The following is a 14,066-nucleotide window of genomic DNA, read 5'->3' on the forward strand; positions in this document are numbered from 1 at the left end:
AGATAGGAAATGGTTAGAGAATCAAGTAGCTGACCATCTTTCCAGAATTGAGCTTAAAGCAGTAGTACAACCACCTACAGCTGTGACTGAGACGTTCCCGGATGAGCAATTGTTCCTCATTCAGCAGGCACTATGGTTTGCAGACATTGCAAATTATAAGGCCATGAATTTTATCCCAAGGGAGTATAGTAGGCAACAAGTGAAGAAGCTATTGACTAATGCAAAGTACTACATTTGGGAAGAAACATACCTTTTTAAAAGGTGTTCAGATGGAATCATCTGGAGGTGTGTCCCAGATGAAGAAAAACAACATATTCTTTGGCACTGTCATGGTTCTGAGTATGGAGGCCACTTTGGTGGTGAAAGGACAGCTACAAAGGTCCTTTAGAGCAGGTTTTACTGGCCGACTCTCTTCAGAGACTCAAGAGCATTTGTAAAGTACTGTGACAGATGTGAAAAAGCCACGAATCTCCCTGCCAACCATGAAATGCCACAGCAGGGAATTCTTGAGGTTGAGTTGTTTGATGTGTGGGGTATTAATTTCATGGGATCTTTCCCAACCTCACATTCAAACAACTATATTCTAATGGCAGTTGACTATGTGTCCAAGTGGATGGAAGCTGTGGCTTTGCCCATCAATGATGCCAAAGTGGTAATAAGCTTTCTTCAGAGATATATCTTTAGCCAGTTTGGTGTCCCAAGGACACTCATTAGTGATGGAGGAAGCCATTTCTACAACAGACAGTTGGACTCTCTTCTGCAGAGATATGGAGTCCGTCATAAAGTGGCAACCCCCTATCACCCTCAGACAAGTGGACAAGTTACAGTTTCCAATAGGGAACTTAAGAGGATTCTAGAGAAGATCGTCAGTGTTTCAAGAAAGGACTGGTCTAGGAAGCTTGATAATGCTCTCTGGGCATACCAGACAGCGTACAAGACTTCCATTAGCATGTCCCCTTATTAGTTGGTCTATGGCAAAGCCTGTCACTTGCCAGTTGAGCTGGAGCATAAAGCTTACTGGGCAATCAGGTATCTAAATCTTGATTCAGAAGCTGCAGGAATCAAGCGAATGCTTCAGCTGAATGAGTTTGATGAATTCAGACATTTAGCCTATGAAAATTCCAAGCTCTATAAGGAGAGAACCAAGCTACTTCATGACAAGAAGATTGCCATCAGAGTCTTTGAGCCAGGACAAAGAGTGCTTCTATATAATTCAAGGCTCAAATTCTTTCCCGGGAAGCTGAAATCCCGATGGTCCGGACCGTTTGTGGTTACCAGAGCTTCACCATATGGTCATGTGAAAATACAGAAAGAGAATTCTGACAGGAAATTTACAGTGAATGGCCAGAGGTTAAAGCACTATCTTGGAAGCGAGATTGATTGCCAGAGGTCCACTCATCTGCTGAACTAGCAGAGCTGACCGTCAAGCTACTGACGTTAAAGAAGCGCTTGTCGAGAGGCAACCCGATAATTTCGTATCCTTAGCTATTTTTATTTTTTGTAGTAGTAGTTTTCTTATTTATTTTATTTTTATTGAGTTCTTACCAATTTTCTGATCATGCAGCTATGTTATTCCAGGAACCGAACACCTCAAGTAAAAAAAAAAAGCACACGACGCGCAAGCGTCACTGACACGAACGCGTCAATCATGTGTGCGTGAAAAACAAAATTTGATAGAGAGTTGTGCGGGAGTGGCGCTGGACCTATGCTTGGCGCACAAACATGACCGCGCGTACGCGTACCCCACGCGTGCGCGTCGTTTGTGATTTTCACCATTCACGCGTGCGCATCATTAACGCGTATGCGTGACCTGCAAAATCAATGTAGAGGAGTATTTGGGCAGAGAGTTATGCTGGCTTGGGACAGGAAGTGTGCTAGAGGAACAAATTTACTCACGCGATCGCGTCCCTGACGCGTGTGCGTCATTTGCAAAAAGGTCATCCACGCGTTCGCGTGCATGACGCGAACGCGTCGTATGCCAATATTGGTTCCCAAGCCACGCGAACAAAGAGTTGTGCGTGCACGCGGCTGGCTTCACGCGAATTGCACAAAACCCATGGCACGCGGACGCGTGCCTGACGCTAACACGTCATTAAAGAAAATTCGCGACCCACGCGTACGCGTCGCCTGCGCTACACAACTCCACTAGTTCGCCGCCCAAGTTTTAATTTTCTTTTCCCTCTCCCAATCCTAATTCTCTCTTGTTCTTTTATCCTTTTCTTTTTCTTTCATAATATTTGTCTCTGTCTATTTTTCAGTTCTTCTTTGCTTGAGGACAAGCAAACCTTTAAGTTTGGTGTTGACGCTTCGCTTAGAAGTTTTCTATTTATTCCTATGGCACCAAAAGGGAGGCGAATCATCTTCACTGAGGAACACAACCTGAAGAATAAAGCGACCGCTAGGATAACTAAGGTGGTTGAGTTCCTTTCATTTTTTATTCCTCCCCTCTTTTTCTATGTTATGTTCCGATTTTCTGCTATTTTACTTTGTCTGTTGCATGATCCTTTATTAGTGAGAATCCTAGGTCTAGTTTAGTTTTTCCATAAATGATTTAATTCTAAAAAGATGTCTCATGTATTACCCTCTGAGCTTGAAAAAAAAATACAGAAGTGATGTATTGCATGAGAAATTGAGTTAATTTTGAGAATAGTCTTATTTACTTAAATGTGGTGGTATTAATTGTAATTATGAATGCATGATATAAATAGTGCATATTTGAATTTGAATCAAGGGATGTTGATGTGTAAAGAACAGGAATTTAGAGAATTATTATAACTTCTCTGAAATAAACAAAAATTTAATCCTTGAAGCAAAAGAAACAGCAAAAGAAAAAAAATAAATAATAAATAAATAAAAAAATAATAAAAGCAAGGTCCAAGGCTCTGAGCATCAATAACTAAGGAGGTCAGACATGATTAAAAGCTCAAAGAGTTGTTTCCCTAGTCATATGCTTGTGGTGTGATTGTGTCAAGTAATCCTTGAGACAGAACACTTAGAGTCGAGACCATGTGCGTTTAACAGAGTATGCCAAAGGCTTTGAGCACCACTGTCTGGGAGCAACTGAAAGAAAAATCAGGACTCAAATATAGTTCCGTAGTTAAGTGCTTGTGATGTTTCTGTGTCAAGTAATCCTTGGGACAAAACATTTAAAGTCACAGCTAGGCTCAAGGTGCAAAGCACCAAAGAAAAATAAATTAAACTAAATTTTGCTGTGTTCAAGGATTAAACTAAAATATAAAAATCAGAGAATTCATAATATTATCCGGATTCTAATTCCGAATGACAATGACATCCTCCTAATTCAAAGGAGAGTGAGATGCCAAACCTATCCAGGATTACAGTTATATACCCCACTATAAAAAGAGACATGAGCTTAATCAAAGTCTCATTCTCATGCAAATTCACATCCTAAGCCTGTGTTAGTTTTGGTTGCTTGAGGACAAGCAACAATTTAAGTTTGGTGTTGTGATGCGTGAGCATCTTTTCTACCTTTTTCTAGTAAATTTGCATGGATTTTGTTGAGTTCAATCAAGAATTAATTATATTTTAGCCACTATGGATGCTGTTTTGAGTTTTGTACAATACTGTTATTTTAGGTAGCATTCGGCTGGATTTGATGGAGTTTCTGCAGCACAAGAATCAAAGGAGATGGCTGCGAGGAGGGACGCGCATACATGCCTGACGTGTGCGCGTGATTTGGAGGTATCCATGGCGATGCGTGTGCGTGACTGACGCGTATGCGTGAATTGAATATTTGCTCAGCGACACATCCGCGTGACCGACGCGTTAACGTGAATTGCGGAGAAGACCAGCGACGTGCCCGCATGACTGACGCGTACGCGTGATATGCGCCAAGTGCAGAAAAACGCTGGGGGCGATTTCTGGGCTGTTTTGACCTAGTTTCCAGCCCAGAAAACACAGATTAGAAGCTGTAGAATGGACAAATCAAGTGGTCACCACCCATCAGTTGAAGACTTGTTAATTAATTTGAATTTAAATTAAAATCTTATTTTTAGGAAAAGATATTATTTTTAATTTTAGATAATTAGATTTTAAATTTATGAGGATTAGTTATAAAAAGGGATCTGATGCCATCAGATTGAAACACAGTATATTTTACCAGAATCCTAGTTTTCTTCTCTGAACCATGAGCAACTAATCCTTCATTGTTAAGGTTAGGAGCTCTGTCTATTTGTGTCGATTGATTCATTTGATCTTTCTAATTTAATCCATGTTTTGATTTATATTTCAATAATTGTTTTCGTTCTTTATTTTATGAATTTGGGTGGAACGGAAGTATGACCCATGTTCTAATTGAGTTCTTGTAAAATTTGGGAGAGCTCTTTACTTGAACAACAGCTTGAAAACATATTATACTGAATTTCTAATTGTTTGTATTTAACGGGATACGTGACATATAATCCCCTTATTTTTATATAATTAGGATTCTTTTGGCATATAAACTAGAAATTGATCATCACCCTCTAATTGGAATTAATTAACCTAGGAATTGGTAGTTGATGAATTTTAGAGGAGATTAGGAAGGTCTAAGGAATTAGGGTCTAGTCACATATAGTTTGCCATGAAATTAAATCTTGTATGATTAAATTACTTAGTAATAAAAGTTAATTCGGAAAAAATAGATAACTCTAAAACCTTAACTGCTTTCTCAAATATTTTATTCCCAACTCATTGCTGCTTGCTTTCTGAAATTCTTAAAGTACTGTTTAATGCTCGTTGAATATCTCAAAACCATTTTCTGCTTGCCTAACTAATCCTATCAAACACTATTGTTGCTTGATCCATCAATCCTCGTGGGATCGACCCTTACTCACGTAAGGTATTACTTGGTACGACCCGGTGCACTTGCCGGTTAGTAGTGTGGGTTGTAAAATACCGCATCAAGTTTTTGGCACCGTTGCCGGAGATTGATTGTGATTAACAACTATTAGTTGTTTGATTGTTTAGATTAGGCATTTTAATTTTAATTTTATAAAAAAAATTGTTTTATTATTTTTTGAAAAAAAAAGAAAAAATTTTTTTCCTTGTTTCGCGTTAGCAACCCCCTCCCCCTTTTTCGTTTTCTTTAATTTTTTTTCTTTTTTTCTTTTATTATTTAAAAAAAATAAAAAAAATAATTTAAAAAAATTTGGAAAATTTTTTTTCGAAAAAAATATATATTTATTTTGATTTATTTTACATTTTTTTTCTTTCTTTCTTTCCTCTTAATTTTTGAAATTAAGTTTGGTGTTCCCGTAGTAATTTTTCTCTAAAAAAAATAAAAAATAAAAAAATAATATTTTCAAAAAAAATTATGTTCTGTCTTCTTTGCTTTCCTTTTTACCACTTGGTGCGTTTATTCCTTTTTGGTGTTTTGTGCTAAGGAAAAATAATGGAGAGATATCACATGGGTTACTACTCACACCCGAGTAGTGATTCATATTATGTTGGATGGAGGAACTATCCAAATTTTGGTTGGCAAAGTCAAAACCAAAGGAACTTCAATACTCCATATTCCAACTATCAAGAGCCACCACCTCCATATTCATATCAAGAACCACCATCTCCATATTTATACCAAGAACCCCCACCTATCTACCCATACCAACAACCATCCTCTTTTTACACTTATCAAGAACCAGCATCTCCCTCTTATGCATATCAAGAGCCACCATCTCCTTATTCATCTCAAATACCATCAGATCTTGAGCTCCTCATGAAAGAATGCCTACATGATATAAAGACAAGTGTCAAAAAATATAGAGAAACATGTGCAGTCAATTATCAAGTCACAGGAAGAGGAGCAAGCAAATTCCTTCCCAAGAGATATAATGCAAGATCCTATGGAAGAAAGTGAGGAAATCAATCAAAGGAGTTTATACTCCAGTGAACTAGAGAACTTTCCATCCTCACACATGGAAGAAAAGGAAGATGCAAAATCAAAAGAGAAAAGATGCACCCACAAAGGAGGAAGATGCACAACCTCCCATGCCCTTGGAAAGCAATGAAGAAGAGATTGAATTAGAAGACAGCTACCAAGAGAAAGAAGTTGAAATTGAGGAAGCTTGCAAAGATGTGGAAGAATTCAAAGAAGAACACAAGGGAGTGGAGCTTGTAAGACCTCTTCCAAAGCCATCACCATCCAATACAACATTCAAGTGGATAAAATTCCTATCCTTAATCCTTACCTTCCCACTTGAATATGGGCTACTAGAGACGGATGGTCAACTTAGAGCTCTTTGTGGCATTAAGCGTAAGAGGAAGATGGCTAGTGGCAAGAGTTGTCAAGCAAGATTCAATATGGTTGCATGCTCCAAATTAAAGTGTAAGGATTGGTGTAGAGCAAATTTGAATGGGTCTAGAAGGTTGTTTGGATGTTTCTGTGAGAATTCAGATTGCTTGCCACCCGGTGGGAACAATGGTGATCCACAAGAAGACGGATGTAAAAGCAAGGTTTGGGACCTTGGAATTCATTGCCACAATCAACACTCTTGGGGCCTTGTCACTTACTTCAACTTGCTCAAAGGTGTTATGCGCCTAGTTTGGGATCTTGGTAGCCATTGGAATCACAAACATTGGTGGGGATTCTTGGATCAGTACAAGCATAAGCCACCATGACAAGGAGCTCACCACATGTCCAACTTAAGGACTTTAACTAAAAGTGCTTGGTGGGAGACAACTCATCGTGGTATGATCGTTCCTTTTCATTCTTAGTTGTTTTTCGTAGTAGTAGTTTTCTTACTTATTTGGTTTTATTGAGTTCTTATTAATTTTCTGATCATGCAGCTATTTTAGAACAGGAACCGGATATATATAAAAAAAAGAGAGGAGAGCATCCGATGCGCAAGCGTCGCTGACGCGTACACGTCAGATGGGTGTGCGCAAAAAATAAATTTGAACAGAGAGTGGCGCGGGAGTGGTGCCAAAATGATGCCTTTTGCACAAACAAACTCACACATACGTGTACCCCACGCGTGCGCGTCATTCGTGATTTTGGCACACCACGCGAATGCGTCAATGACGCATATGTGTGACCTGGAAAAACGGCATAAATATATGTGTCGGCAGAGAGTTGTGCGTGCACGCGGCTGGCTTCGTGCGAATCGCGCAAAACCCAGGGCACGCGGACGCGTGCCTGATGTTGACGCGTCATTAAGAAAATTCCGCGACCCACGCGTACGCATGCTGTACGCGTACGCATCGCCTGCGCCGCATAACTACACTAATTCGCCGCCCAGTTTTAATCTTTCTTTTCCCCTCTCCCAATCCTAATTCTCTCTTATTCTTTTATCATAATATTTGTCTCTTTTTATTTTTTAGATTTTCTTTGCTTGAGGACAAGCAAACTTTTAAGTTTGGTGTTGACGCTTCGCTTAAGGGTTTTCTGTTTATTCCTATGGCACCAAAAGGGAAGCAAATCATCTTCACGGAGGAGCACAACCTGAAGAATAAAGTGACCGCTAGGATAACTAAGGTGGTTAAGTTCCTTTCATTTTTATTCCTCCCCCTATTCTTTTATGTTATGTTCTGGTTTTCTGCTATTTTGCGTTGTTTGTTGCATGATCCTTTATTAGTTAGAATCCTAGGACTAGTTTAGTTTTCCCTTAAAATGCTTTAATTCTGAAAGATGTCTCATGCATTGCCAACTGAGCTTGAAATCAAATTTTTTTTTATGTATTACATGAGAAATTGAGTTTAATTTTAAGAATAGTCTTATTTAGTTAAATGTAATAATAAAAGCAAGGTCCAAGGCTCTGAGCATCAATGACTAGGGAGGTCAGACATGATTAAAAGCTCAAAGAGTTATTTCTCTAGTCATATGCTTGTGGTATGATTGTGTCAAGTAATCCTTGAAACAGAACACTTAGAGTCGAGGCCAAGTGCGTTTAACAGAGTATGCCAAAGGCTTTGAGCACCACTGTCTGGGAGTAACTGAAAGAAAAATCAGAACTCAAAGAGAGTTCCCCAGTTAAGTGCTTATGGTGTTTCTATGTCAAGTAACTCTTGAGACAAAACATTTAAAGTCACGGCTAGGCTCAAGGTGCAAAGCACCAAAGAAAAATAAATTAAAGTAAATTTTGCTGTGCTCAATGATTAAACTGAAATATAAAGATCAGAGAATTCATAATATTATCCGGATTCTAATTTCGAATGACATTAACATTCTTCTGATTCAAAGGAGAGTGAGATGCCAAACCTATTCAGGATTGCAGTTGTAAACCCCACTATAATAAGAGACACGAGCTTAATCGAACTCTCATTCTCACGCAAATTCACATCATAAGCTTATATTAATTTTGGTTGCTTGAGGACAAGCAACAGTTTAAGTTTGGTGTTGTGATGCGTGAGCATCTTGTCTATCTTTTCCTAGTGAATTTGCACTTAAATTGTTGAGTTTAATTAAGAATTAATTATATTTTAGCCACTATGGATGCTATTTTAAGTTTTGTGCAATACTGTTTATTTTAGGTAGCATTTGGCAGAATTTAATGGAGTTTCTGCAGTACAAGAATCAAAAGAGATGGCTGCGAGGAGCGACGCACACGAGTGCCTGACGCGTGCGCGTGATCTGAAAGTATCCATGGCGACGCGTATGCGTGACTGACGCATACGCGTGATTTGAAGATTTGCTCAGCAACGCATCCGCGTGACTTGCAAAGAAGACCAGCGACGCGTACGCGTGACTGACGCGTACGCATGACGTGCGCGATCTGCAGAAATTACAGAAATCGCTGACGTGGATTTTGGGCCGCCTTTTGAACTAGTTTCCAGCCCAGAAAACACATATTAGAAGCTGCAGAATGGACAAATCAAGTGATCCCCACCCATCAGCGGAAGACTTGTCGATTAATTCGAATTTAAATTCAAATCTGATTTTTAGGAAAAGATATTAATTTTAGATAATTAGATTTTAATTTAATGAGGATTAGTTATAAATAGGAACTCTGTACATTTAGACATATACACATTGTTACCAGAACCCTTATTTTTTTCTCTCTGAACCATGAGCAACTAATCCTTCATTGTTAAGGTTAGGAGCTCTGTCTATTTTCATGGATTGATTTGTTTGATCTTTTTAATTTAATTCATGTCTTGATTTATATTTCAATAAGTGTTTTCGTTCTTTATTTTATGAATATGGGTGGAACGGAAGTATGACCCATGTTCTAATTGAGTTCTTGTAAAACTTGGAAAAGCTCTTTACTTGAATAACATCTAGAAAACATATTATACTGAATTTCTAGTTGTTTGTATTTAACGGGATATGTGACATATAATCCCCTTATTTCTGGATAATTAGGATTCTTTTGGCATATAAACTAGAAATTGATCATCGCCCTCTAATTGGAATTAATTGACCAAGGAATTGGCAATTGATGAATTTTAGAGGAGACTAGGAAGGTCTAAGAAATTAGGGTCTAGTCACATATAATTTGCCATGAAATTAAATCTTGCATGATTAAATTACTTAGTAATAAAAGTTAATTCGAAAAAATAGATAACTCTAAAACCTTAACTACTTTCTCAAATATTTTATTCCCAACTCATTGCTGCTTGCTTTCTGAAATTCTTAAAGTACTGTTTAATGCTCTTTGAATATCTCAAAACTATTTTCTGCTTGCCTAACTAATCCTATCAAATGCTATTGTTGCTTGATCCATCAATCCTCGTGGGATCGACCCTTACTCACGTAAGGTATTACTTGGTATGACCTGGTTTACTTGCGGTTAGTAGTGTTGGTTGTAAAATACCGCATCATGAGGCTGTGAGAAACACCTTCCATGATCCTCATGAAAGGGCGTGAGTGGCATTGGGAGCATTTGGGACACCTGATGCCTAGGCATCTTAGGATAGTTTCACAATCCTTTTTTATTAGTTTTCATTTGGTTTCATGCACTTTCTTAAGCAATAAGTAAGCTTTGGATGAGAAATATATGCTTGTCTTGATTCAATCAAACATGGTTAACTTTATGCCTTTTCATGAGATTTATGCAAGAATTACCTAATGCTATGAATGATGCAAAATCTTGTGACTATGACAAGGCTTTGATGCATTTGTTTGGTTGATCATAGGTGAGGAGAAGTAGAGGAAGGGCAAGGAAGAAGCAGAGAAGGCAACGTTGGTGGCCAAAGTTGGCTCACCAACGTTACCACAAACATTGCGAAGAAGCAAGGAAGCAATGTTGGTGGCCAAGTTGGCTCACCAACGTTGCCACAAATATTGCCTAAGGAGGAGGACTAAGCAATGTTGGTGGCTCTAGTTGGCTCACCAACGTTTCCATGAACGTTGCTTATGTAAGGGTGAGCAGTGTTGGTGGCCAAGTTAGCTCACCAACGTTGCCAAAAACGTTGGCATTAGCAAGAGAAGGAAATGTTGCTGGCCAAAGTTGGTCAACCAACATTGCCACAAACGTTCCAAGAATAAAAAGCAATGTTGGTGGCCCAAAGTGGCTCACCAATGTTGCTAACAATATTGCTACAAGAGAAGTGCAGCGTTGGTGGCCAAAGCTAGCTCACTAACGTTGCTGGCAACATTGCTACTCAAAAAGGTGCCAACGTTGGTGTGCAAATGTTGCCACAAACGTTGCCACCAACGTTTTCGATAGTTTCAAAAGAAAAATGCATGGAAAATTGGTCAGCGACGCGCACGCTGGGCAACGCGTACGCGTGACCAAGCAAACGCTGGTAGCAACATTGGTGCACTAATGTTGCCACAAACGTTCCTCAAGGGTTTTAAAGGGAATGTTGGCCATCATTAGTACACATTAACGTTGGTGACTAACGCCCATGCTGATCTCATTTTCAATGGCTTCCATGCAAGCTTGTGAACGTTAGTTAACTAACGCCCATGTCAACGTCACTAAAAGCCACTCCTAACTTGCTTCAACAAAGGCCAAGGCCCACATCCAAAGACTTGAAGATTGATTTGGAAAGTGTATAAATAGGATAGATTTTGAAGTAGAAGGAAGGCTGGGAAGCAGGGGACCCTCATTGGGAAACCCTGAGATCATTTTCTTTTGTACTTTTCTTTCTTTTACGTACTTTCTTTTCCTTTTTGTTTTGATTGAGCAATGATGAACTAAACCCCCATTTTATTAGGGGAGGAGCTCTATTGTAATTCTCATGAACAAATGAAATTCTTCTTCTTCTCAATCCGCTTGTGTAGCTATAGGATATCTTCTATGCTTATTGTGATTCACTCACTCCGGAAGGGGGTTTGAATCTATTGAATGCCTTTGTGAGCCTCGGAAGGGGAATCATGGGCATTAGAATTGGAGCTCTATCCTTCACAATTCTCTTGACCAACACTATTCGGGAGGAATTGAGGTCTTGAGAGTTTGTGTGGCTTATGGATAAGAGAATGTACTTAACCTCTTCTCATAACAATTATATCAAGGAATTAGCAAGATTGATTTTGATTAGAGAGATTGGGTTTCCAAAGAATTGGGATCCAATAAATTATAATTTTCCATAGATCTACTCATATGATTGAGAATGAAGTTGAGACCCATTTGATTCATGATGGATTATGATATCTCCTATCCCTAATGAGTCTTTCTCTTTGATATTCTTCACCTTGAGTTTCTTGAAGTTCTTTTAATTGCAATTGTTTACTACTTCCTTTAGTTTTCCCAGCGGCTAAGTCCCTATTTACATTTGATGCAATTTAAATTCAGTTGCTATGTACATTCTTGCCTTTACTTTCTTGCAATTTAAGATTTAAGTCATTTACATTTATTGCAATTTAAGATTAAGCTCATTTAAGTTTCTTGTACTTTAAGCTTATGCCCATTTACTTTCTAGCATTTAATTCTCTAGTCCTTTACTTTCTAGCATTTATATTTCCAGTACTTTACATTTTATTGCTCTACTTTCATTGTTGATTTACCTTTTGCTTATTTAATTTCACCAAATTCCTTTCAATATTCGCTTGACTAGACTCATCACCCAACTAAAATTGCTTGATCCATCAATCCCTGTGGGATCGACCTCACTCATGTGAGTTTTGCTACTTGATACAACCCGGTATACTTGCTGGTAGTTTGTGCGGTTGTGATTTCCCGCCATCAACGCCTTCGAGCAAGCATGATGCAAGGGGATGGCAACCTTTGAAGAGGCATGAGTGACGCTGTTGGAGGAAGGGACATTTTTTATGGAATGGCAAGGAGGCGTGAGTGGTATCCTTGGAAAGAGATGCCTTTGAGCACGCCAATAAGGAAAGTCTGCATGGGCATTCAAACGTTCTCTCTAGGCGTTTGGTACGCTCATTAACAACTTAAATGAAGTCTTAGAAGTGGGCTTGGCATGTCATGGGAGTGAATGATGTGAGGCATGTTCTTGGTAGGTGAGCTGAGCTTTCAATGGCGTGAGTGGTGTCCCAGGGCTAGTGATGCCTTCGAGCCTGCTAGTGAAAGAGGGTTGCAATAGGCATTTGGAACTCCACTTGAGGTGTGCAAAACGCCCATGCTTGAAGTTTTGGTCCAACCTGAAAGTGTCCTCATTTAGAGCGTTTGGAACTCCCCTTTTTAGGCGTGTAATGCACCTTCTTGGTTGCTAGGAGGTTGAATTGGTGGAGTTTGGAACTCCATCTCTAAAGTGCACAACGCCCTTCTTGCCCGGTTCCTTTGTTTATGCTTTTTCTCCTATTTTCTACCCTTTTTCTACAATAATCACCAAACCAAAGGATTTCAAAGTAATATTCAACTTGAACATGAAAACACCATATATTAAGTAGGATTTATTAACTTTCTATATAGAATAACAAAGAAAAAGTAACTATGATGCATACGGATTAGGCTGGAGACCTCCAACACCCACCACATCAAATGGTAAAGGAATACAAATAAAAACTCAACCTACTTCCTTCCGTTTAGGACAGGTCAAGCTTGGGGGCTATGATTCGTACGTCATACCTCGACCACAAACTACTATAAACTCGGACATGAAAGCCATGACTCGTAACAAACCAAATCGAGGTAACGGTAGAATCACAAAACTGATACGGCAAGAAAGGTGGACCCTACCGAGAATATCAACAGAGTTCGAGTCAAGCATAACGGGCTCTTATTCTTTATACAGAGGGAGAAATAACATAAAAGGGGCAGTTCCAGAAAAAAATCATACATTCAACCTTCTTATTTACTTGTTTACTTGTAGTTTGTTTTTTTATCAAGAAGACTCCACTAATTTGAGCATTGGAGTACCTTTTGCAAGTATTTTCGCTCGCAATGTTCTATTTGAAGTCGACGAATAGTTCTTCCAACGGATCAACCCGCTACTCTAAGAAGGTGCTAAAATTCGGTGAAACTTTCACAAACAGAACACTGTATACATCAAAACAAAATACAGTTTAGAAAAGAATATATGTACACTAAGATTTTCTAAATTCATATTATATATATAGTAACTAAAATTATATATAAAACTAGTTTTAAGAAAAATATTTAAAAAGAAATTAAAATTTCAATTTTCAGTGTATTAAATAAATGAAATTCCTCTTAATTGCTACTTACGTCATCATAGTGTGATGAATATTCATATTAGTTAAGCATAACGTTTTTTAAGTGTAAGCAAATGGTCCCATTTGGTTTGTGGGTTGCAAGGTTAGTAATCAGCGTCCCCGTCCCCTCCCCCCACCCATATCACAATTTTTTCAACTATTTATTGTGTTCGTGATTTTGAATATGATATGAATTTAGACTTGAATTATGGGTTTTACTTTGAAAAGTCAGTAGGGTCAATAAATAACGACAGCTATGGCCCTAATGTGGTGACTTGCATCCACTCTCATGATGATCTCTTTGTTAGCATTGCAAGTGTGAGGAGTGTTGAAGTTAGTCCCACATCAAAGAAAGCAAGGAAGAGTGAGGAGTTTATAAGATAAGAGATCCATTAACTTGACATCTTAAGGTTTTGAGTTGGATGTGGTATTTTCTCATCTTATATTCTCTCACTTGATTCCTCCCCAAAATCTCCCTGGTTGGAGGAGATTGTTAGTGTGAGGAGTGTTGAAATTAGTCCCACATCAAAGAAAGCGCAAGGAAGAGTGAGGAATTATGAGAGAC

At 38.6% G+C, this 14,066-nt stretch overlaps 1 protein-coding gene across 1 annotated transcript; it reads left to right on the top strand.

Annotated features, from left to right (window-relative positions):
• The first annotated feature begins 269 nt into the window (after positions 1–269).
• Positions 270–1,411, top strand: LOC110275099 (uncharacterized). The gene is made up of 4 exons (XM_021130647.1): positions 270–393; positions 594–652; positions 764–888; positions 1,030–1,411. The coding sequence occupies exons 1-4, from the start codon at positions 270–272 to the stop codon at positions 1,409–1,411; spliced, it is 690 nt and encodes a 229-aa protein (XP_020986306.1).
• Positions 1,412–14,066: the final 12,655 nt, after the last annotated feature.

Source organism: Arachis duranensis, chromosome 1, assembly GCF_000817695.3.
Source record: "Arachis duranensis cultivar V14167 chromosome 1, aradu.V14167.gnm2.J7QH, whole genome shotgun sequence".
Lineage (NCBI taxonomy): Eukaryota > Viridiplantae > Streptophyta > Magnoliopsida > Fabales > Fabaceae > Arachis > Arachis duranensis.

Excerpts from the sequence above, each read along its gene's own strand:
- LOC110275099 (XM_021130647.1), top strand. The coding sequence starts at position 270 with ATGGAATCATCTGGAGGTGTGTCCCAGATGAAGAAAAACAACATATTC. Across the intron at positions 394-593 it reads ACAAAGGTCCTTTAGAGCAG|TTGACTATGTGTCCAAGTGG; the intron begins GTTTTACTGGCC and ends TTCTAATGGCAG. Across the intron at positions 889-1,029 it reads AGTGTTTCAAGAAAGGACTG|GTATCTAAATCTTGATTCAG; the intron begins GTCTAGGAAGCT and ends CTGGGCAATCAG.